General features: G+C 43.5%; 1 protein-coding gene across 8 annotated transcripts; it reads right to left on the bottom strand.

Annotated features, from left to right (window-relative positions):
• Positions 1 to 683: 683 nt before the first annotated feature.
• Positions 684 to 23,123, bottom strand: Sbp (spermine binding protein). 8 transcript variants are annotated; one of them, NM_013024.4, is given in 5 exon segments: positions 684 to 900; positions 934 to 1,559; positions 3,622 to 3,727; positions 3,839 to 3,964; positions 4,469 to 4,557. In NM_013024.4, coding segments are annotated over 4 exon segments (843 nt in total). In that variant the 5' UTR covers positions 3,894 to 3,964; positions 4,469 to 4,557; the 3' UTR covers positions 684 to 844.

Raw genomic sequence — 23,123 nt, 5'->3', positions numbered from 1 at the left:
GCTGTGAGGGGAGGAAGGAAGCCAAGGTGATTGGCTGGAGACCTCTCCTGACCAGGGCAGGCCTCCGAGCTGCTGACTAGCACGGTTGTTGAAGATGGCCTGAGCCTGGCTCGATGAAACTTGTTTTCTATGCCAAGCAGGCTGGTCATTCTTGGTTGTAGGCCAGCTAGGACTATGTGAAGGCCTGTCTCATAGATAGATGGATGGATAGATAGATAGATAGATAGATAGATAGATAGATAGATAGATAGATAGATAGACAGACAGACAGACAGATAGACAGACAGACAGAAGTGTAAGCTAAGAATGTGGCTCAGTTGAAGAGCACTTTTCTGGCATACAGGAGGCCCTAGGTTTAATCCCCAGTTAGGTGGGGAACACTTTCCAGGTAGCCTTGGTTTCTAAGGGGGATTAGTGTCTGGGACAGAAGGGAGAGGACAGGACCACTGCAGAGCCAGTCGCTGCCAGCTTTGGTCCGCACACACTGAGCTCTCCTCGTAGCCCTGGGCTACTTTGAGACAGACAGTGGCTGTCCTAATTCTGGAGACCTTGGTCCTGCCGAGTTGACCAAGGGTCTCTCTGTGCAAACCCTAACTCAGTGTACAGGTGTAGGTCCAAAAAGTGGGGAGGTAAAGGAAGTTCTTGGGGAATCCCATTTGGTGATGAGGACCAACCACTCAGGCTCACATAGATGCACATACTTTATTGGACAGAGAGATAAAGGGCATTTGGACTTTGCCTACTCCAGCCCAGGGTCACCTGGTCTATTGGTCCCTGTGAGTGGGTAAGCGTGGCTGAGAGGAGGTGGTGGAATGCGGGGATGCAGGGCTGAACCCTGAACATGCTACTCTTCTTCCTCACCACCATCATCATCATCATCACCACCATCATCATCCTCACCATCATCATCCTCACCATCATCACCATCATCACCATCATCACCCTCATCACCATCATCACCACTACCACCATCATCATCTTTGTCATCATCTTCATCATCATTGTCATCATCATCCCCACTGCCCTCACCATCGTCTTTGTCATTTTCCTTATCATTATCATCTTCCTCCTCCTCATCATCTTTGTCATCTCTTTCATTATCAACATCTTCCTTGTTGTCATCTTCCTTGTCATCATCATCATCATCATGGTCATCATCATGATCTTTGTCATTGTCTTTATCACCATGGTCTTCCTCATTGTCATCATCATGTTCATCATCATCATCTTCCTTGTCATCATCATTGTCGTCAAAGACATCATGAATATTTTTCCATTTGAAGCCCATCCCATTAAGGCAGAGGCCCGGTGCATACAGACCATTGACAGTCACTAGATACTTATCTGAACCTCCACTTTCATTAAAGGACAAGCCACGTCTAACACCAAAGGTGACCACTCGCCCCTTGTTAGTAGTGAAGCTCAGGGAAGTCAGGCAGAGCTTTCTGGTGCCGCTCACCTGTGTCACGTGCTCTCCATCCTCCAGAAGGAACTCTTTATATTTTAGTGACCGGGATCCGTACACGTCACTCCAGTTACCACCAAACCTCAGCTGGATGCTGGAGAGAGATCGAGTCAGCGTAACCTCAGGGACACCCGTTCTTTCTCACATCTGCATCCTACTCTGCTTTCTGGTCTACAGCTCAGTCTCCAGAAGTGCCCAGCTCTCACGTGCCAGCCTGGATCCTTCTTCTCGCAGACACAGCCCTCCTCACAGGTCTGGCCCAGGTCAGGCATCTGCACCAGGGCAGCTATGTCTGCTACTGCACCCACCCTGAGCCGGAAGGTTTGCCAGGCTCTGCCCAACTCATAGCTTCCCCTCTGGAGCCCTCTACCTTATCCACCCCAAGTGAGGCAGGAGCCACACTGCAAAGAGCAGTACACATGAGATGAATCTTATGAGCAAAGACCAGAGAGACAGGCTCTTGTCTGCTTGTGTAGTCAGGGAGGGAGGAACAGGGGGGACTAGGGGAGCCATGAAGATGTTCTACTGAGCTAAGAAGTGACATGACCACCCCAAATCTTCTGGACTGTTCCTAGTGCCAACTTCTTTCTTTCCTTACAAGGTAAGATGCCTATCAAATCAGCCTCCAGATAGAATGCAAGAAGGATGTCCAGTACAATTAGAATTTCAGATAGCCATGAGTAATTTTCAGTACACTACACTCCTGTTACATGGTTTGTTTGGTCATTTTTGCTGTTGATTTATTGTTGATTTTGTGCACATGTATGTGCATGTATTTGTGTATGTTTATCCATGTAGGACCACATGTGCCAAGTCCTTAGTGGAGGTAGAAGGTGGTAAGTTCAGCCACCCATAACATAAAATAATGAATGTGTATCCCTGTTGTCAAGATGACCTGTGTCTGTAGATGATGCATGCATGTGTGCTTGCCCTTGTATGTATGTGTTTTCCTTGATCACTCTCCCCCTGGGCATGTGCCTGTCTGTGTGTGTGTGTGTGTGTGTGTGTGTGTGTGTGTGTGTGTGTGTGTTCCGCATGTGTCTGTGTGCCTATCTATGATGCATGTGTGAGCATGTAGAGGCTCGAGTTGGGCACCTAGTGTCTTCGTCCATGACTACCTGCCTTAGTGTGGGGAGACAGGGTTTCTCACTGAGTGGGAGCTCAGTGTTACAGCTGGACTGGCTGGCCAGGACTCCTGGGAGCTCCCTGTACCCCCCACCCCAGTGCTCACCTAACAGCCACCTCCATCCCCCCAGGCTCCTTTTCCTCTAATATGGCTTCTGGAAATCTGAACCCAGGTCTTCGTGTTTGCAGAGCCAATGCTCTTTCTCACTTTCCCTGCCACTTCCCCAGGCACACCCCTCATGGTTTTAGGCAGAGCCTCCAAGGGAAGCTAGAATCACCTTTTGGGTAAGACTCAGGTCAGCGGGCCGTGCAGGCTCCCCGTGTCTCTGCTCCCACAGTTTAGGGGTACCGTCCTGTGCTGCTACTCTCAGCTTTCACATGGGTTCCAGGGATCTGAACTTAGGGCCTCATAGTTGCACAGCAAAGACTTTATCCACGAGCCCTCTCCCCACTCACCCAACATCTAATTTTTTAAGGATTAAGATAATCACAATACTGCACAGGGGGACACTAAAAGAAGCTTCAGTGTTCCTCTGGGATTCTATTATTCTTGGGGCACTGTGTTTGCATTTACCAACAGTTACCTGGCAACAGTAACACAAGGCCTTAGCCACACTCTGGGAGAACCCCAGATCTCCAGTCAGACACTGGGGAGGAGAGTCAAGACCTGGCCTGTCCCAAGGGAACGGCTGCCTTTCTGCCGCAGAGCAAAGGCGCAGAGTGCAGAGAGCACTCACATTGTATGTCCTGTGAAGACAGGGCTGCCTCTCAGACATGTGAGCAGTTTCTGTACCACCAAGAGGCACTAAAGCCACCAGAACCTGCTGGAAGAGGAACCCTTCAAGCCTCTATGATCCTTTCTGAACAAGGAAGTTGGAGGTCCCTCTCCATCTGCGTCCCTAAGGACTGTCCAGTGTCATCCAAGCCTGGGCATTCCAGCCGTGAGGAGGCTCGCTCAGGTCAGGGTTCTAAATAAGCCACAGGAAGTGTGCCCAAGTGAGGGATGCTGTAGGGACCAGAGTCCTACTCACCCTTTGATGAGGTCTATTACCGTTAAGAATATCCGCAGGCCCCTAAGTTGCCCATGCTCTTCACCAGCAACATAGAAATAGGTGCCGACATTGTTCCCCAGAATATCTGAAAGTGAGGCATCGTGAGAGTGTCGAGGACCCCTCCCTCCCTCAGAGGCCCTCATGCTTAGGACATGACTTGGGGGGTGAAGGCCCCAAAGGAATCTCAGGTACTCACTCTGGGCTCTGCAGGTGGGACCGGCAAGGAGAGCCAGGGTCACCAACAGCAGCATGGCTCCTGAGGGTGTGGGGCACAATCTGGCACTTAGAAGCTGCAGGGAGGTGGTGAGATTTTTGCGAGGCTCTGAGAAAAAGACATCAGAGGTAAGAGGTCCCCATAGCCCAGATTGAGAGAAGGGGGCATTCAGGAAACCCTCTTCTCTCATAGGCTCAAGAGGCTTCAGCAGAGCCCAGGGATGGCTTCCCCAACATGTCCACTCCCCCCAACACACACAGACACACACCACAATGTCACTGTGCTAACATTCTGATTAATCTCTGAACAGTAGGCCCCATGTTGTTGTTGTTGTTGTTGTTGTTGTTGTTGTTTTCGGAGCTGGGGACGGAACCCAGGGCCTTGCGCTTCCTAGGTAAGCGCTCTACCACTGAGCTAAATCCCCAGCCCCGGCCCCATGTTGTTATATGATGCTGGGCTCCCATAGTCTAAAGTTGCACATTGAGAAACTTCCTATTTCAAAGCCCTCCATCCATCTTCCATGGTTCAGTCTCTAGCTGGCTCAACCCATTCTCCCTTTCCCCATTTGGCCTCTCCGCCTGCACCCAGACTGGTTCTCCGCTCCTTCCTTACCTGTGCTCTGTGGACTGAGCCCCTTGGCTTGTCCCTTTATATCCTGATGCTACTCAGCCATAGCCGCTATGGGAATGGTCTCTGGAAATGCCTCATCACCTCATCTTCAGAACCTTAGCTTTTGCCCAACCTTGCCACCAATGCTTTGAGACCATTTAAAACTGTGTACTCAACTTGTTTAAATTTATCCTGCCTTTAAGAAAACAATATAACCAACCTTACTATGTATGCCTCAGACTCCCAAGTAATCAACTTTTACAAGCTAAACTGAACAAGTAGTTTTCATCTTCTTGAACTTTGTTCCTTACTTGTCCCTCAGGACCCTTTCATCCCCTGGCCCAGAGTGAAGTATGTGTGTTTGCTTGTCCTGGTAACTTCACTGGCCAAGAGTAGCAACTTCAAGGCAACCTTGAAGATAACAAGTATGTATCATAAATGCTGGAAGCTACATGGGAATCCAGGTAGATAATCTCGGTTTGCTCTTCAAAAAAAAAAATGCTATACTGGGTCAGTAGGGACCAGTAAAGAAATTCCTTCCCTTTTAAAACTAAAAATCTGGTAAGAGATACTAAAGACAAAATTTCCATGTCATTCCCCTCCCTTGTCCCCGTGTCTGTGCAGTAAGCTGTGAGGATGGCCTTCTGTTGAGCAGGAAGGGGTAAGTGAAGTCTGGTTTGCTCTTGCTTTAAGTGGCTGTGCTAGAAATTAATTTCAGGGTTTCAAAAAGTTCCTCGACATGGCAAAACTCTCTTTCTGATCAAAAGCAGAAAGGTGAGCATTTCAAGCAGGAAATTCAAGAGGTTTTTATCCTCACATAAGCCTTCCACCCATTGACTGAGGGAATGACCTCACAGTCTTGGTTGGTTGGTTGGTTGGTTGGTTTTAAAAGAATTGCTGCAAAGGAAGGAAAGGGTGAGCAGTTCAAGTCTTAGGAATACATCAACATTTGTACAAATGAAACTCTTTAAGTCTTGCGAAAGCATGAGAGATACTGCAGAGGTTACAGCACCTGTCGCTCGAAGGGGACCAGGGTTCAGTTCCCAGGACCTACATGATGGCTGGCCACCCTCTGTAACTCCAGTTCTCTGATAGCCAATGCCCTCCTCTGCTCTCTGTGGGGACCAGTCACACACATGGTACATGTACACACACTCAGGCAAAACTCACATATGCATAAAATAAAACAAATCTCAAACTTCTTAAGTTTTCCATACATTTTACCAAATGGTGGAGATTAATACTCTTCATAACTGTCTTACAAGAGGAGGACCATTCGAAGGTTTATGTAAGCATTTTACAATGTGGAGATTGAATATATATATATGTATGTATATGTGTGTGTAAATAAACATTTTATAGTATTTGATAGAAAAGACTATTATTTAATGTTTCTTATATTAATTTCTAATTAATCCTCTAATTTCTAAGCATTCTTCTCTTAAGACTCATTTACAGGGCATTGGCTCTCCTTTTATGTCCCACTATGGGATAAGAAATGTGCACATGTGGCACATCCCCCGCAGTCCAGACACTGCCCACACCTGAAGGGATAGGGTCAACAGTTCTCTGCACCAAAATCCCGTGGGAGGGAGAGCTAAACCTTCAGAGGGGCAGACTCACCTGGGAAGCCAGAAGAGACTACACTCTGCCCACATTTCTGACTCCAGAAGAAAACACCTAACGCCACCTGGGACCCCGGTGCAAGGGGACTCCGGGAAAAGGCGGTGCAGGCCCTGCTGGTTGCTGCCCTCACGGAGAGCTCAAAAGCAGCCCCCCATGAGCAACTTAAGCCATGGGACCACAGGTAAGACCAACTTTTCTGCTCCAAGCAACCTGCCTGGTGGACTCAGGACGCAGGCCCACAGGAACAGCTGAAGACCAGTAGACAGGAAAGACTACAAGCCCAAAAGCAGAACACTCTGTTCCCATAACTGGCTGAAAGAAAACAGGAAAACAGGTCTACAGCACTCCTGACACACAGACCTATAGGACAGTCTAGCCACTGTCAGAAATGGCAGAACAAAGTAACACCAGAGATAATCTGATGGCGAGAGGCAAGCGCAGGAACCCAAGCAACAGAAACCAAGACTACATGGCATCATCGGAGCCCAATTCACCCACCAAAGCAAACACTGAATATCCAAACACACCAGAAAAGCAAGATCTAGATTTAAAATCACATTTGATCATGATGCTGGAGGACTTCAAGAAAGACATGAAGAATCCCCTTAGAAAAATGTAGGAAAACATAAATTAACAAGTAGAAGACTATAGAGAGGAATCACAAAAATCCCTGAAAGAATTCCAGGAAAACAAAATCAACAGGTGAAGGAATTAAAATTGGAAATAAAAGCAATAAAGAAAGCACAAAGGGAAACAACGCTGGATATAGAAAACCAAAGGAAGAGACAAGGACCCGCATCACCAACAAAATACAAGAGATAGAAGAGATAATCTCAGGAGCAGAAGATTCCATAGAAATCATTGACACAATGGTCAAAAATAATGTAAAGCAGAAAAAGCTACTGGTCCAAAACATACAGGAAATCCAGGACTCAATGAGAAGATCAAACCTAAGGATCATAGGTATAGAAGAGAGTGAAGACTCCCAGCTCAAAGGGCCAGTAAATATCTTCGACAAAATCATAGAAGAAAACTTCCCTAACCTAAAGAAAGAGATGCCCATAAACATACAAGAAGCCTACAGAACTCCAAATAGATTGGACCAGAAAAGAAAATACTCCTGTCACATAATAGTCAAAACACCAAATGCACAAAATAAAGAAAGAATATCAAAAGCAGTAAGGGAAAAAGGTCAAGTAACATATAAAGGCAGACCTGTCAGAATTACACGAGACGTCTCACCAGAGACTATGAAAGCCAGAAGATCCTGGACAGATGTCATACAGACCCTAAAAGAACACAAATGCCAGCCCAGGTTACTGTATCCACCAAGACTCTCAATGAACATAGATGGAGAAACCAAGATATTCCATGACAAAACCAAATTTACACAATATCTTTCTACAAATCCAGCCCTACAAAGGATAATAAATGGTAAAGCCCAACATAAGGAGGCAAGCTACACCCTAGAAAAAGCAAGAAACTAATGGTTTTGCAACAAAATAAAGAGAAGACAAACACGCAAACATAATCTCACCTCCAAATACGAAGATAACAGGGAGCAATAATCACTATTCCTTAATATCTCTGAACATCAATGAACTTAATTCCCCAATTTAAAAAAAACAGATTAACAAACTGGATACGCAATGGGGACCCTGGATTCTGCTGCCTACAGGAAACACACCTCAGAGACAAAGACAGACACTACCTCAGAGTGAAAGGCTGGAAAACAACTTTCCAAGCAAATGGTCTGAAGAAGCAAGCTGGAGTAGCCATTCTAATATTGAATAAAATCAATTTTCAATTAAAAGTCATCAAAAAAGATAAGGAAGGACACTCCATATTCATCAAAGGAAAAATCCACCAAGATGAACTCTCACTCCTAAATATCTATGCTCCAAATACAAGGGCACCTACATACGTAAAAGAAACCTTACTAAAGCTCAAAGCACACATTGCACCTCACACAATAATAGTAGGAGATTTCAACACCCCACTCTCATCAATGGACAGATCATGGAAACAGAAATTAAACAGAGACATAGACAGACTAAGAGAAATCATGAACCAAATGGACTTAACAGATATTTATATACCATTCTATCCTAAAACAAAAGGATATAACGTCTTCTCACCACCTCATGGTACTTTCTCCAAAATTGACCATATAATCGGTCATAAAACAGGCCTCAACAGATACAGAAAGATTGAAATAATCCCATGCGTCCTATCAGACCACCACAGGCTAAAGATGGTCTTCAATAACAATAAGGAAAGAACGTCCACATATATATGGAAGTTGAACAATGCTCTACTCAATGATAAACTTGTCAAGGAAGAAATAAAGAAAGAAATTAAAGACTTCTTAGAATTTAATGAAAATGAAGGTACAACATAACCAAACTTAAGGGACACAATGAAAGCTGTGCTAAGAGGAAAACTCATAGCTCTGAGTGCCTGCAGAAAGAAACAGGAGAAGCATATATCAGCAGCTTGACAGCACATCTAAAAGTTCTAGAACAAAAAGAAGCAAATACACCCAAGAGGTGTAGAAGGCAGGACATAATCAAACCCACGACTGAAATCAACCAAGTAGAAACAAAAAGGACCATAGAAAGAATCAACAGAACCAAAAGTTGGTTCTTTGAGAAAATCAACAAGATAGATAAACCCTTATCTAGACTAACGAGAGGACACAGAAAGTGTGACCAAACTAACAAAATCAGAAATGAAAAGGGAGACATAATCAGAATCAGAGGATATTAAAAAAATCATCAGATCCTACTACAAAAGCCTATATTCAACAAAACTTGAAAATCTGAAGGAAATGGACAATTTCCTAGACAGATACCAGGTACCGAAGTTAAATCAGGAACAGATAAACCAGTTAAACAACCCCATAACTCCTAAGGAAAAAGAAGCAGTCATTAAAGGTCTCCCAACCAAAAAGAGCCCAGGTCCAGACAGGTTCAGTGCAGAATTCTATCAGACCTTCACAGAAGACCTCATACCAATACTATCCAAAGTATTCCACAAAATTGAAACAGATGGAGCACTACCGAATTCCTTCTATGAAGCCACAATTACTCTTATACCTAAACCACACAAAGACCCAACCAAGAAAGAGAACTTCAGACCAATTTCCCTTATGAATATCGACGCAAAAATACTCAATAAAATTCTGGCAAACCGAATCCAAGAGCACATCAAAATAATCATCCATCATGATCAAGCAGGCTTCATCCCAGGTATGCAGGGATGGTTTAATATACAGAAAACCACCAACATAATCCATTATATAAACAAACTGAAAGAACAAAACCACATGATCATTTCATTAGATGCTGAGAAAGCATTTGACAAAATTCAACACCCCTTCATGATAAAAGTCCTGGAAAGAACAGGAATTCAAGGCCCATACCTAAACATAGTAGAAAGCCATATACAGCAAACCAGTAGCTAACATTAAACTAAATGGAGAGAAACTTGAAGCAGTCCCACTAAAATCAGGGACTAAACAAGGCTGCTCACTCTCTCCCTACTTATTCAATATAAGTTCTTGAAGTTCTAGCCAGAGTAATCAGACAACAAAAGGAGATCAAGTGGATACAGATTGGAAAACAAGAAGTCAAAATATCAGGGGTTGGGGATTTAGCTCAGTGGTAGAGCGCTTGCCTAGCATGCGCAAGGCCCTGGGTTTGGTCCCCAGCTCCGGGAAAAAAAAAGTCAAAATATCACTATTTGCAGATGATATGATAATATATTTAAGTGATCCCAAAAGTTCCACCAGAGAACTACTAAACCTGATAAACACCTTCAGCAAAGTGGCTGGGTATAAAATTAATTCAAATAAATCAGTAGCCTTCCTCTACACAAAAGAGAAACAAGCCGAGAAAGAAATTAGTGAAACGACACCCTTCACAATAGTCCCAAACAATATAAAATACCTCGGTGTGACTTTAACCAAACAAGAAAAAGATCTGTATGATAAGAACTTCAAGCCTCTGAAGAAAGAAATTGAAGAAGACCTCAGAAGATGGAAAGGTCGCCCATGCTCATGGATTGGCAGGATTAACATAGTAAAAAATGGCCATTTTACCAAAAGTGATCTACAGATTCAATGCAGTCTCCATCAAAATACCAATCCAATTTTTCATAGAGTTAGACAGAACAATTTGCAAATTCATCTGGAATAACAAAAAATCCAGGATAGCTAAAACTAACCTCAACAATAAAAGGACTTCCGGGGGAATCACTATCCCTGAACTCAAGCAGTATTACAGAGCAATAGTGATAAAAACTGCATGGTATTGGTACAGAGACAGATAGATAAACCAGTGGAATAGAATCAAAGACCCAGAAATGAACCCACACACCTATGGTCACTTGATTTTTGACAAAGGTGCCAAAACCATCTAATGGAAAATAGACAGCATTTTCAGCAAATGGTGCTGGTTCAACTGGAGGTCAGCATGTAGAAGAATGCAGATCGATCCATGGTTATCACCCTGTACAAAGCTTAAGTCCAAGTGGATCAAGGACCTCCACATCAAACCAGATACACTCAAACTAATAGAAGAAAAACTGGGGAAGCATCTCGAACACATGGGCACTGGAGAAAATTTCCTGAACAAAACAACAATGGCTTATGCTCTAAGACCAAGAATCCACAAATGGGATCTCATAAAACTGCAAAGCTTCTGTAAGGCAAAGGACACTGTCGTTAGGACCAAAGGGCAACCAACAGATTGAGAAAAGATCTTTACCAATCCTACAACTGATAGAGGGCTTATATCCAAAATATACAAAGAACTCAAGAAGTTAGACTGCAGGGAGACAACCCTATTAAAAATGGGGTTCAGAGCTAAACAAAGAATTCACAGCTGAGGAATGCCGAATGGCTGAGAAACACCTAAAGAAATGTTCAACATCTTTAGTCATAAGGGAAATGCAAATCAAAACAACCCTGAGATTTCACCTCACACCAGTGAGAATGGCTAAGATCAAAAACTCAGGGGACAACAGATGCTGGCAAGGATGTGAAGAAAGAGGAACACTCCTCCATTGTTGGTGGGATTGCAGACTAGTACAACCATCCTGGAAATCAGTTTGGAGGTTCCTCAGAAAATTGGACATTGAACTACATGAGGATCCAGTTATACCTCTCTTGGGCATATACCCACAAGATGCCCCAACATATAACAAAGACACGTGCTCCACTATGTTCATAGCAGCCTTATTTATAATAGCCAGAAGCTGGAAAGAACCCAGATGCCCTTCAACAGAGGAATGGATACAGAAAATGTGGTACATCTATACAATGGAATACTACTCAGCTATCAAAAACAATGACTTTATGAAATTCATAGGCAAATAATTGGAACTGGAAAATATGATCCTGAGTGAGGTAACCCAATCACAGAAAAACACACATGGTATGCACTCATTGATAAGTGGATATTAGCCCAAATGCTTGAATTACCCTAGATGCACAGAACACATGAAACTCAAGGATGACCAAAATGGGAATGCTTCACTTCTTCTTTAAAAGGGGAACAAGAGTACCCTTGGGAGGGAATAGGGAGGCAAAGTTTAGAACCGAGGCAGAAGGAACACCCATTCAGAGCCTGCCCCACATGTGGCCCATATATATACAGCCACCAAACTAGATAAGATGGATGAAGCAAAGAAGTGCAGGCTGACAGGAACCGGATATAGATCTCTCCTGAGAGACACAGCCAGAATGCAGCAAATACATAGACGAATGCCAGCAGCAAACCACTAAACTGAGAACAGGACCCCCGTTGAAGGAATCAGAGAAAGGACTGGAAGAGCTTGAAGGAGCTCGAGGCCCCCATATGAACAAAATGCCAATCAACCAGAGCTTCCAGGGACTAAGCCACTACCCAAAGACTATACATGGACTGACCCTGGGCTTCAACCTCATAGGTAGCAATGAATAGCCTAGTAAGGGCACCAGTGGAAGGGGAAGCCCTTGGTCCTGCCAAGACTGAACCCCAGTGAACGTGATTGTTGGGAGGAGGGTGGTAATGGGGGGAGGATGGGGAGGGGAAGCCCATATAGAAGGGGAGAGGTAGTGGTTAGGGGGATGTTGTCCTGGAAACTAGGAAGGGGAATAACAATCGAAATGTAAATAAGAAATACTCAATAAATATAAAAAATAAGAAAAAGAAATGTGTGTGTGTGTATGTGTGCGTGTGTGTGTGTGTGTGCATGTGGGTGTGTATGTGTGCATGTGTGTGTATATGTACGTGTGTGTATGTGCGTGTGTGTGTGCATGTGTGTGTGTGTATGTGTGTATGTACATACATATTTTCTTTTAAAGCAAAATTCATAATCTTTGGTTTGCTGGGGTCATATGTCTAGCAGACAGAAATCCAGCTTTCTTATTCAATGAAGTTAGCTTGTAGCCCTTGCTGTCTGGTGTCCATATGCATATCATACAGTAACTAATTTAGTCACGACAAAAATACAGAGCAGATTTCCCGAATGCATGCCTTTATCTGAATGGTGTTGGTTAGATATAAAAAAAAATGAAAAAAAAAACCCAAAAAACAACAACACACACACACACACACACACACACACACACACACACAACCCTCCGTTTGTTTTTTTGGTTTGGTTTGTTTTTGTTTTGTTTTGTTTTTTGTTTGTTTGTTTGTTTGTTTGTTTTTGCCATTTTCCATGTTGACCATCCAAGATTATTGTATGAAAGAGAGAGACGGCTTACCATATGGTTTTATTGTATTAGATTTCTATGCCGTTAAGTTGAGACTGTTGTATAGCATTTACGTAGACTTTAGCCATACAGGTCTATACATTTCAAATGCATTTCTTTACCCTGTGAGGCTGCACATGTGTACATGTGTCCATGTACACGTATGAAGGAGTTAGTTGTCCAGGATCCCCTTTCTCCATAAGAGTCCCAGGGATTGAACTCGGAGCAGCAGGTTTAGCCGCAGACACCTTTACCTGCTGAGTCATCTTGTTGGCCCTACACACATTTTAAAGCTATTTTTCATTTAATTTTTTTTCCCCCGAGCTGAGGAATGAACCCAGGGCCTTGCGCTTGCTAGGCAAGCACTCTACCACTGAGCTAAATGCCCAACCTATTATTATTTTTTCAAGTCAGTCTTGCACTTTATTGTCATTGTCGTAGTCTCAGGCCTCGACTGCGTGCTTGCGCAGTGGGTACCTCCGCTCCTTCTGCTCCTTCCACTCCTTCCGGGGCTACTTCTTGGTCTTCAGCTTCTCTTCCTGCTTGGTGAGCCGGCGCGCACGGCTCTCGTCTTCCTGGGTCACAGGTCCAGGGACTTGTACTTCTCTCCCTTGTAGAATTTCCTGAGGTTTTCCTTTTGATCTGAATAATGACAGTGAGGACGGGGGCGATGAATTTGCGTGCGACTCCTATCTGGATGCTGCTCCGCTTGTCACTTTGGCCACGCGAAGCTGGGACAGTTCCACCTTCAGATCTCCAGTTGTTTCAACAGCTCCTCCTTCTTGCGAGCCTTAATCTTGGGCATTGCTGCACTGTTCATGACTGAGGCCGCCTGGTTCTGTTATTACTTTTTATTCCATGTGGGCATACATTTTTTAACATAGCTATGCTGAGTGTTAAATGTACTTGAATCACTTTGAAATTATACTTGTTTATAAAATGGCCATTTAAAAGACTTCAACATAAACAGATACTTAAAGGGAACCTTTCTGAGTAGCCAAAAGCCTTACAAAAACCTCAGAAAACATAAGTAACTATCTTCTTTAAAAAATACTTATTTTATTTTTAATTACTTTATTTTAATTATGGGTAAATATGTGGAGGGGTCCAGGGGTCCTCAAAGAAGATGCCGTCTCCCCTGAAGCTGTAGTTATGGGCAGTGTGAGCTTCTGCACATGGGTGCTGAGACCTAAACTTTGGTCCTCTGAAAAAGCAGGAAGCTCTCTTAACTCCTAAGTGATTTCTCCAGCCCTATAAGCAATTATTCTAATGAAACACAAAACCTTGCCACGTTTGTGCATGCCAAAGTAGACGTTAAAATACCCAATCACATAACAATGTTTACCACTAGGCTACCTTAAATGAGAATGTCCCCCAGAGGCTCATGTATTTGAGACTTGGCCCCTGTGGGTGGCGCTGCTAGGGGAGGTTTAGAAGCTAAGGCCTTGATGGAAAAACTGTGTCACTTGGGCTGGGCTGTGAGAGTTTAAAGATGCAAAACACTTCTAGTTTATTCTTCCTGTTTTGTGCTTGCAATGGAAGACATGAGTTTTGAACTTGCTGCTCCAGATGCCCAGCTCGACACCTGAAACCACTCTGTCCCCACCATCGCGGACTCTAATCCAGACAAACCCTTCCTTCCCAAAGTTGCCTTGGTCATGGTGTTTTATCATAGCAATAGCAAAGTAATCCATACAACCAGAAAAATGGTTTTCTCTTTGCGTAGGCACCACCAGCACCACAATTAAGCCCCTAATCACCTGCTGTGGGACAGAAGGAGCATGTTTCTCCTGTTAAGAATCTTCACATAGATAAATCTGTGCTGGCACTGATGGTACAGCCGTCTAGTTGTCTGCCTCTATCAGGCGATTATCACATATTAAAACACGAAAGGGCACTGTGCCAATAACGTTTGAGTACACGCTTAGATCGTTAAAGGACTATACAATACCTGGGGGTGTTGTTCAGCTGTCAGAGTACAGGATGCTGGGAATGCAAAGGCACTTGGTTTGGTCCCCAGCATCACACAAACTGGGCACGGTGGCTCAGGCCTGTGGTCCTGGCACTTGAGAGATGGAGGCAGTTCAGTTTGGGCCATGTAGCAAGTTTGAGTCTACCCTGGACTACATGAGTTTGTGTGTCAACTGAAAAATAAAGGCTATTCAATAAAAATCCCCCCTTAGGAGCCACACCAAGAGGGCAGATACTTACGGTTTCCCACACCTAAGCATATTATAGTTGACAACTCTCAAAATGTTACTTAAATTGACAGGCAAGCAGATTTAGTAGTTGTTATTGTTGTTGATGATGATGATGATGGTGGTGGTTGTGGTGATGATGGTGGTGGTGATGATGATGGTGATGGTGGTGGTGGTGATTTTGCCTGTGTTATGTGTCCTTACATGAATGTGCGAGCGTGTGTATGTGTTTGGATCTCTCACCAAACCATGAACTCATTGATTCAGCTAGGCTAGCCGTGTAATAAGTGAAGGAGCTCTCGCCAGCCTGGACATGGCTAACACAGCTCCCTTCTTCCCCTTCTCCCCAGTTCCCTTGTGGGGAGACAGCCGCCAGAGCCCAGCCTTCCCAAAAGCAACTGTCCCAGTTTGCTAATATAGTCAGGCTAGATTCACACTCACAGGTTTGGGACCTGATCCTACCCTGACCACCCCTCCCCAAATATTTTCTTCATTGCCTATCAAACTGGTAAAAGAATATAAAACTTGCTATCTTAACCAAGGTGTCTGAGTTGTAAAACTCTGTAACCAAGGCCTGCCAACTCTCGTTGACTACATGCAGCTGACCACTCCTCTCCTCCCTACCATCTAGAGCTCCAGACCAAATGTCTAGGAGGATGAGTTAAGGGCTTAGGATTCTGGACCGAGTATCTAAAGGAATGAGTTAAGGGCTTTGAAGCCAGGTGTCCTGGAAAAGGCCAAGTCTCCAACAGATACTCTCTTGCTTACCCTTTAATGTCAAAATATGATCAGATGACACCCACAGCTCGCCCAAGACCCCCCCCATCTTGCGGTTTTACCCTTTAAGTACACACTACAGGCTCAGATCCTGAGCTGACCACCTCCCTGAAGAGAGTTTTCCTAGCTTCCATTCTGAGCCCAACACCCTCTGTCTTGCTAAAACCTGTTAGATTATATCCCTAAAGCTAGCCACCAAGGTCCAGTCCCTTATTTGACCACCTCCCCCTCCTGAGGCTGACTACTGAGGTCCGGTTATCAAAAGCCCCCTTAATAACATGCCTGATTAGGAGAGAGAGACCCAACCGCCTGGTCAGGTGGGCACTCCTGAGGCTGCAGAGCAGAAGAGACCACCAACACTGCTCACCCCTGCCCACATCCCTGGCCCAAGAGGAAACTGTATAAGGCCTCTGGGCTCCCGTGGGGGAGGGCCCAGGAGCGGCAGGACCCCTGCCAGAGACACCGCCGGACCCTGAAGGAAACAGACCGGATAAACAGTTCTCTGCACCCAAATCCCGTGGGAGGGAGAGCTAAACCTTCAGAGAGGCGGACAAGCCTGGGAAACCAGAAGAGACTGCTCCCTGCACACACATCTCGGACGCCAGAGGAAAAAGCCAAAGACCATCTGGAACCCTGGTGCACTGAAGCTCCCGGAAGGGGCGGCACAGGTCTTCCTGGTTGCTGCCGCTGCAGAGAGCCCCTGGGCAGCACCCCACGAGCAAACCTGAGCCTCGGGACCACAGGTAAGACCAAATTTTCTGCTGCAAGAAAGCTGCCTGGTGAACTCAAGACACAGGCCCACAGGAACAGCTGAAGACCTGTAGAGAGGAAAAACTACACGCCCGAAAGCAGAACACTCTGTCCCCATAACTGACTGAAAGAGAGGAAAACAGGTCTACAGCACTCCTGACACACAGGCTTATAGGACAGTCTAGCCACTGTCAGAAATAGCAGAACAAAGTAACACTAGAGATAATCTGATGGCGAGAGGCAAGCGCAGGAACCCAAGCAACAGAAACCAAGACTACATGCCATCATCGGAGCCCAATTCTCCCACCAAAACAAACATGGAATATCCAAACACACCAGAAAAGCAAGATCTAGTTTCAAAATCATATTTGATCATGATGCTGGAGGACTTCAAGAAAGACATGAACACACTTAGGGAAGCACAGGAAAACATTAATAAACAAGTAAAAGCCTACAGAGAGGAATCGCAAAAATCCCTGAAAGAATTCCAGGAAAACACAATCAAACAGTTGAAGGAATTAAAAATGGAAATAGAAGCAATCAAGAAAGAACACATGGAAACAACCCTGGATATAGAAAACCAAAAGAAGAGACAAGGAGCTGTAGATACAAGCTTCACCAACAGAATACAAGAGATGGAAGAGAGAATCTCAGGAGCAGAAGATTCCATAGAAATCATTGACTCAACTGTCAAAGATAATGTAAAGCGGAAAAAGCTACTGGTCCAAAACATACAGGAAATCCAGGACTCAATGAGAAGATCAAACCTAAGGATAATAGGTATAGAAGAGAGTGAAGACTCCCAGCTCAAAGGACCAGTAAATATCTTCAACAAAATCATAGAAGAAAACTTCCCTAACCTAAAAAAAGAGATACCCATAGACATACAAGAAGCCTACAGAACTCCAAATAGATTGGACCAGAAAAGAAACACCTCCCGTCACATAATTGTCAAAACACCAAACGCACAAAATAAAGAAAGAATATTAAAAGCAGTAAGGGAAAAAGGTCAAGTAACATATAAAGGGAGACCTATCAGAATCACACCAGACTTCTTGCCAGAAACTATGAAGGCCAGAAGATCCTGGACTGATGTCATACAGACCCTAAGAGAACACAAATGCCAGCCCAGGTTACTGTATCCAGCAAAACTCTCAATTAACATTGATGGAGAAACCAAGATATTCCATGACAAAACCAAATTTACACAATATCTTTCTACAAATCCAGCACTACAAAGGATAATAAATGGTAAAGCCCAACATAAGGAGGCAAGCTATACCCTAGAAGAAGCAAGAAACTAATCGTCTTGGCAACAAAACAAAGAGAATGAAAGCACACAAACATAACCTCACATCCAAATATGAATATAACGGGAAGCAATAATCACTATTCCTTAATATCTCTCAATATCAATGGCCTCAACTCCCCAATAAAAAGACATAGATTAACAAACTGGATACGCAACGAGGACCCTGCATTCTGCTGCCTACAGGAAACACACCTCAGAGACAAAGACAGACACTACCTCAGAGTGAAAGGCTGGAAAACAACTTTCCAAGCAAATGGTCAGAAGAAGCAAGCTGGAGTAGCCATTCTAACATCAAATAAAATCAATTTCCAACTAAAAGTCATCAAAAAAGATAAGGAAGGACACTCCATATTCATCAAAGGAAAAATCAACCAAGATGAACTCTCAATCCTAAATATCTATGCCCCAAATACAAGGGCACCTACATACGTAAAAGAAACCTTACTAAAGCTCAAAACACACATTGCACCTCACACAATAATAGTGGGAGATTTCAACACCCCACTCTCATCAATGGACAGATCATGGAAACAGAAATTAAACAGTGATGTAGACAGACTAAGAGAAGTCATGAGCCAAATGGACTTAACGGATATTTATAGAACATTCTATCCTAAAGCAAAAGGATACACCTTCTTCTCAGCTCCTCATGGTACTTTCTCCAAAATTGACCATATAATTGGTCAAAAAACGGGCCTCAACAGGTACAGAAAGATAGAAATAATCCCATGCATGCTATCGGACCACCACGGCCTAAAACTGGTCTTCAATAACAATAAGGGAAGAATGCCCACATATACGTGGAAATTGAACAATGCTCTACTCAATGATAACCTGGTCAAGGAAGAAATAAAGAAAGAAATTAAAAACTTTTTAGAATTTAATGAAAATGAAGATACAACATACTCAAACTTATGGGACACAATGAAAGCTGTGCTAAGAGGAAAACTCATAGCGCTGAGTGCCTGCAGAAAGAAACAGGAAAGAGCATATGTCAGCAGCTTGACAGCACACCTAAAAGCTCTAGAACAAAAAGAAGCAAATACACCCAGGAGGAGTAGAAGGCAGGAAATAATCAAACTCAGAGCTGAAATCAACCAAGTAGAAACAAAAAGGACCATAGAAAGAATCAACAGAACCAAAAGTTGGTTCTTTGAGAAAATCAACAAGATAGATAAACCCTTAGCCAGACTAACGAGAGGACACAGAGAGTGTGTCCAAATTAACAAAATCAGAAATGAAAAGGGAGACATAACTACAGATTCGGAGGAAATTCAAAAAATCATCAGATCTTACTATAAAAACCTATATTCAACAAAATTTGAAAATCTTCAGGAAATGGACAATTTCCTAGACAGATACCAGGTATCGAAGTTAAATCAGGAACAGATAAACCAGTTAAACAACCCCATAACTCCTAAGGAAATAGAAGCAGTCATTAAAGGTCTCCCAACCAAAAAGAGCCCAGGTCCAGACGGGTTTAGTGCAGAATTCTATCAAACCTTCATAGAAGACCTCATACCAATATTATCCAAACTATTCCACAAAATTGAAACAGATGGAGCCCTACCGAATTCCTTCTACGAAGCCACAATTACTCTTATACCTAAACCACACAAAGACACAACAAAGAAAGAGAACTTCAGACCAATTTCCCTTATGAATATCGACGCAAAAATACTCAATAAAATTCTGGCAAACCGAATTCAAGAGCACATCAAAACAATCATCCACCATGATCAAGTAGGCTTCATCCCAGGCATGCAGGGATGGTTTAATATACGGAAAACCATCAACGTGATCCATTATATAAACAAACTGAAAGAACAGAACCACATGATCATTTCATTAGATGCTGAGAAAGCATTTGACAAAATTCAACACCCCTTCATGATAAAAGTCCTGGAAAGAATAGGAATTCAAGGCCCATACCTAAACATAGTAAAAGCCATATACAGCAAACCAGTTGCTAACATTAAACTAAATGGAGAGAAACTTGAAGCAATCCCACTAAAATCAGGGACTAGACAAGGCTGCCCACTCTCTCCCTACTTATTCAATATAGTTCTTGAAGTTCTAGCCAGAGCAATCAGACAACAAAAGGAGATCAAAGGGATACAGATCGGAAAAGAAGAGGTCAAAATATCACTATTTGCAGATGACATGATAGTATATTTAAGTGATCCCAAAAGTTCCACCAGAGAACTACTAAAGCTGATAAACAACTTCAGCAAAGTGGCTGGGTATAAAATTAACTCAAATAAATCAGTTGCCTTCCTCTATACAAAAGAGAAACAAGCCGAGAAAGAAATTAGGGAAACGACACCCTTCATAATAGACCCAAATAATATAAAGTACCTCGGTGTGACTTTAACCAAGCAAGTAAAAGATCTGTACAATAAGAACTTCAAGACACTGAGGAAAGAAATTGAAGAAGACCTCAGAAGATGGAAAGATCTCCCCTGCTCATGGATTGGCAGGATTAATATAGTAAAAATGGCCATTTTACCAAAAGCGATCTACAGATTCAATGCAATCCCCATCAAAATACCAATCCAATTCTTCAAAGAGTTAGACAGAACAATTTGCAAATTCATCTGGAATAACAAAAAACCCAGGATAGCTAAAGCTATCCTCAACAATAAAAGGACTTCAGGGGGAATCACTATCCCTGAACTCAAGCAGTATTACAGAGCAATAGTGATAAAAACTGCATGGTATTGGTACAGAGACAGACAGATAGACCAATGGAATAGAATTGAAGACCCAGAAATGAACCCACACACATATGGTCACTTGATTTTTGACAAAGGAGCCAAAACCATCCAATGGAAAAAAGATAGCATTTTCAGCAAATGGTGCTGGTTCAACTGGAGGTCAACATGTAGAAGAATGCAGATCGATCCATGCTTATCACCCTGTACAAAGCTTAAGTCCAAGTGGATCAAGGACCTCCACATTAAACCAGACACACTCAAACTAATAGAAGAAAAACTAGGGAAGCATCTGGAACACATGGGCACTGGAAAAAATTTCCTGAACAAAACACCAATGGCTTATGCTCTAAGATCAAGAATCCACAAATGGGATCTCATAAAACTGCAAAGCTTCTGTAAGGCAAAGGACACTGGTTAGGACAAAACGGCAACCAACAGATTGGGAAAAGATCTTTACCAATCCTACAACAGATAGAGGCCTTATATCCAAAATATACAAAGAACTCAAGAAGTTAGACCGCAGGGAAACAAATAACCCTATTAAAAAATGGGGTTCAGAGCTAAACAAAGAATTCACAGCTGAGGAATGCCGAATGGCAGAGAAACACCTAAAGAAATGTTCAACATCTTTAGTCATAAGGGAAATGCAAATCAAAACAACCCTGAGATTTCACCTCACACCAGTGCGATTGGCTAAGATCAAAAACTCAGGTGACAGCAGATGCTGGCGAGGATGTGGAGAAAGAGGAACACTCCTCCATTGTTGGTGGGATTGCAGACTGGTAAAACCATTCTGGAAATCAGTCTGGAGGTTCCTCAGAAAATTGGACATTGAACTGCCTGAGGATCCAGCTATACCTCTCTTGGGCATATACCCAAAAGATGCCTCAACATATAAAAGAGACACGTGCTCCACTATGTTCATCGCAGCCTTATTTATAATAGCCAGAAAATGGAAAGAACCCAGATGCCCTTCAACAGAGGAATGGATACAGAAAATGTGGTACATCTACACAATGGAATATTACTCAGCTATCAAAAACAACGAGTTTATGAAATTCGTAGGCAAATGGTTGGAACTGGAAAATATCATCCTGAGTGAGCTAACCCAATCACAGAAAGACATACATGGTATGCACTCATTGATAAGTGGCTATTAGCCCAAATGCTTGAATTACCCTAGATCCCTAGAACAAACGAAACTCAAGACGGATGATCAAAATGTGAATGCTTCACTCCTTCTTTAAATGAGGAAAAAGAATACCCTTGGCAGGGAAGGGAGAGGCAAAGATTAAAACAGAGACTGAAGGAACACCCATTCAGAGCCTGCCCCACATGTGGCCCATACATATACAGCCACCCAATTAGACAAGATGGATGAAGCAAAGAAGTGCAGACCAACAGGAGCCGGATGTAGTTCGCTCCTGAGAGACACAGCCAGAATACAGCAAATATAGAGGCGAATGCCAGCAGCAAACCACTGAACTGAGAATAGGTCCCCTATTGAAGGAATCAGAGAAAGAACTGGAAGAGCTTGAAGGGGCTCGAGACCCCAAAAGTACAACAATGCCAAGCAACCAGAGCTTCCAGGGACTAAGCCACTACCTAAAGACTATACATGGACTGACCCTGGACTCTGACCCCATAGGTAGCAATGAATATCCTAGTAAGAGCACCAGTGGAAGGGGAAGCCCTGGGTCCTGCTAAGACTGAACCCCCAGTGAACTAGACTGTGGGGGGAGGGCGGCAATGGGGGGAGGGTTGGGAGGGGAACACCCATAAGGAAGGGGAGGGGGGAGGGGGATGTTTGCCCGGAAACCGGGAAAGGGAATAACACTCGAAATGTATATAAGAAATACTCAAGTTAATAAAAAAAAAAAAAGAATAAAAAAAAAAAATAACATGCCTGATTAAAATTAAACACTTCATCCTAACACGGATCCCTTTTACCTCCTTCACGCCCTTTTACCACGCCCAGGCTGGCAAGAGTCCCTTCACCTATGTAGCTAACGTAGCAATCGGGATAGATGCTTTCAAATCCAGAATGAAAATGGACAAATTATCCCAAGATGTGCGGGTTCGAGTCAGCCCAGCTCCTCAAACGGGGAACAACAAAACCACACTCATTTCCTTATCCTGCGCCTTCCAGCCATGTTCAGCAGCGAGATCGGATCTCTCCTGCGTTATATCAAACAGTGTTGCCCATCGGAAGGATTTGCAGTTCATCCGCAGGCTGAGAATACACTGGACAACTCCTGGTGGGAGCAAATGACTGTCTGCTAATCCTTGGCCTTGCTTACCTCCAGAGCAGACAGACAGATACAGTCAGAATTGCCTTGGGTGCCAGGAGCGACAAGCTGTCCCAGTCACTATACCGCTCCACATTGTGTTTTCCACAGACACAGCCACCAGCTTCCATTTTTCTTCCACCTTCAGCACTAGAGGGTGTCATTTGGGGTGCCGAGACTCTCCATAAATATGACCAGAAAACTTGAACCATCACTCTTACCAGGGTTCTTAAGGGAAGGGCTTG

This window comes from Rattus norvegicus, chromosome 10, assembly GCF_021556685.1.
Source record: "Rattus norvegicus strain SHRSP/BbbUtx chromosome 10, alternate assembly SHRSP_T2T, whole genome shotgun sequence".
Taxonomy (NCBI): Eukaryota; Metazoa; Chordata; class Mammalia; order Rodentia; family Muridae; genus Rattus; species Rattus norvegicus.
This window is presented reverse-complemented; position numbering and strand designations above follow the sequence as displayed.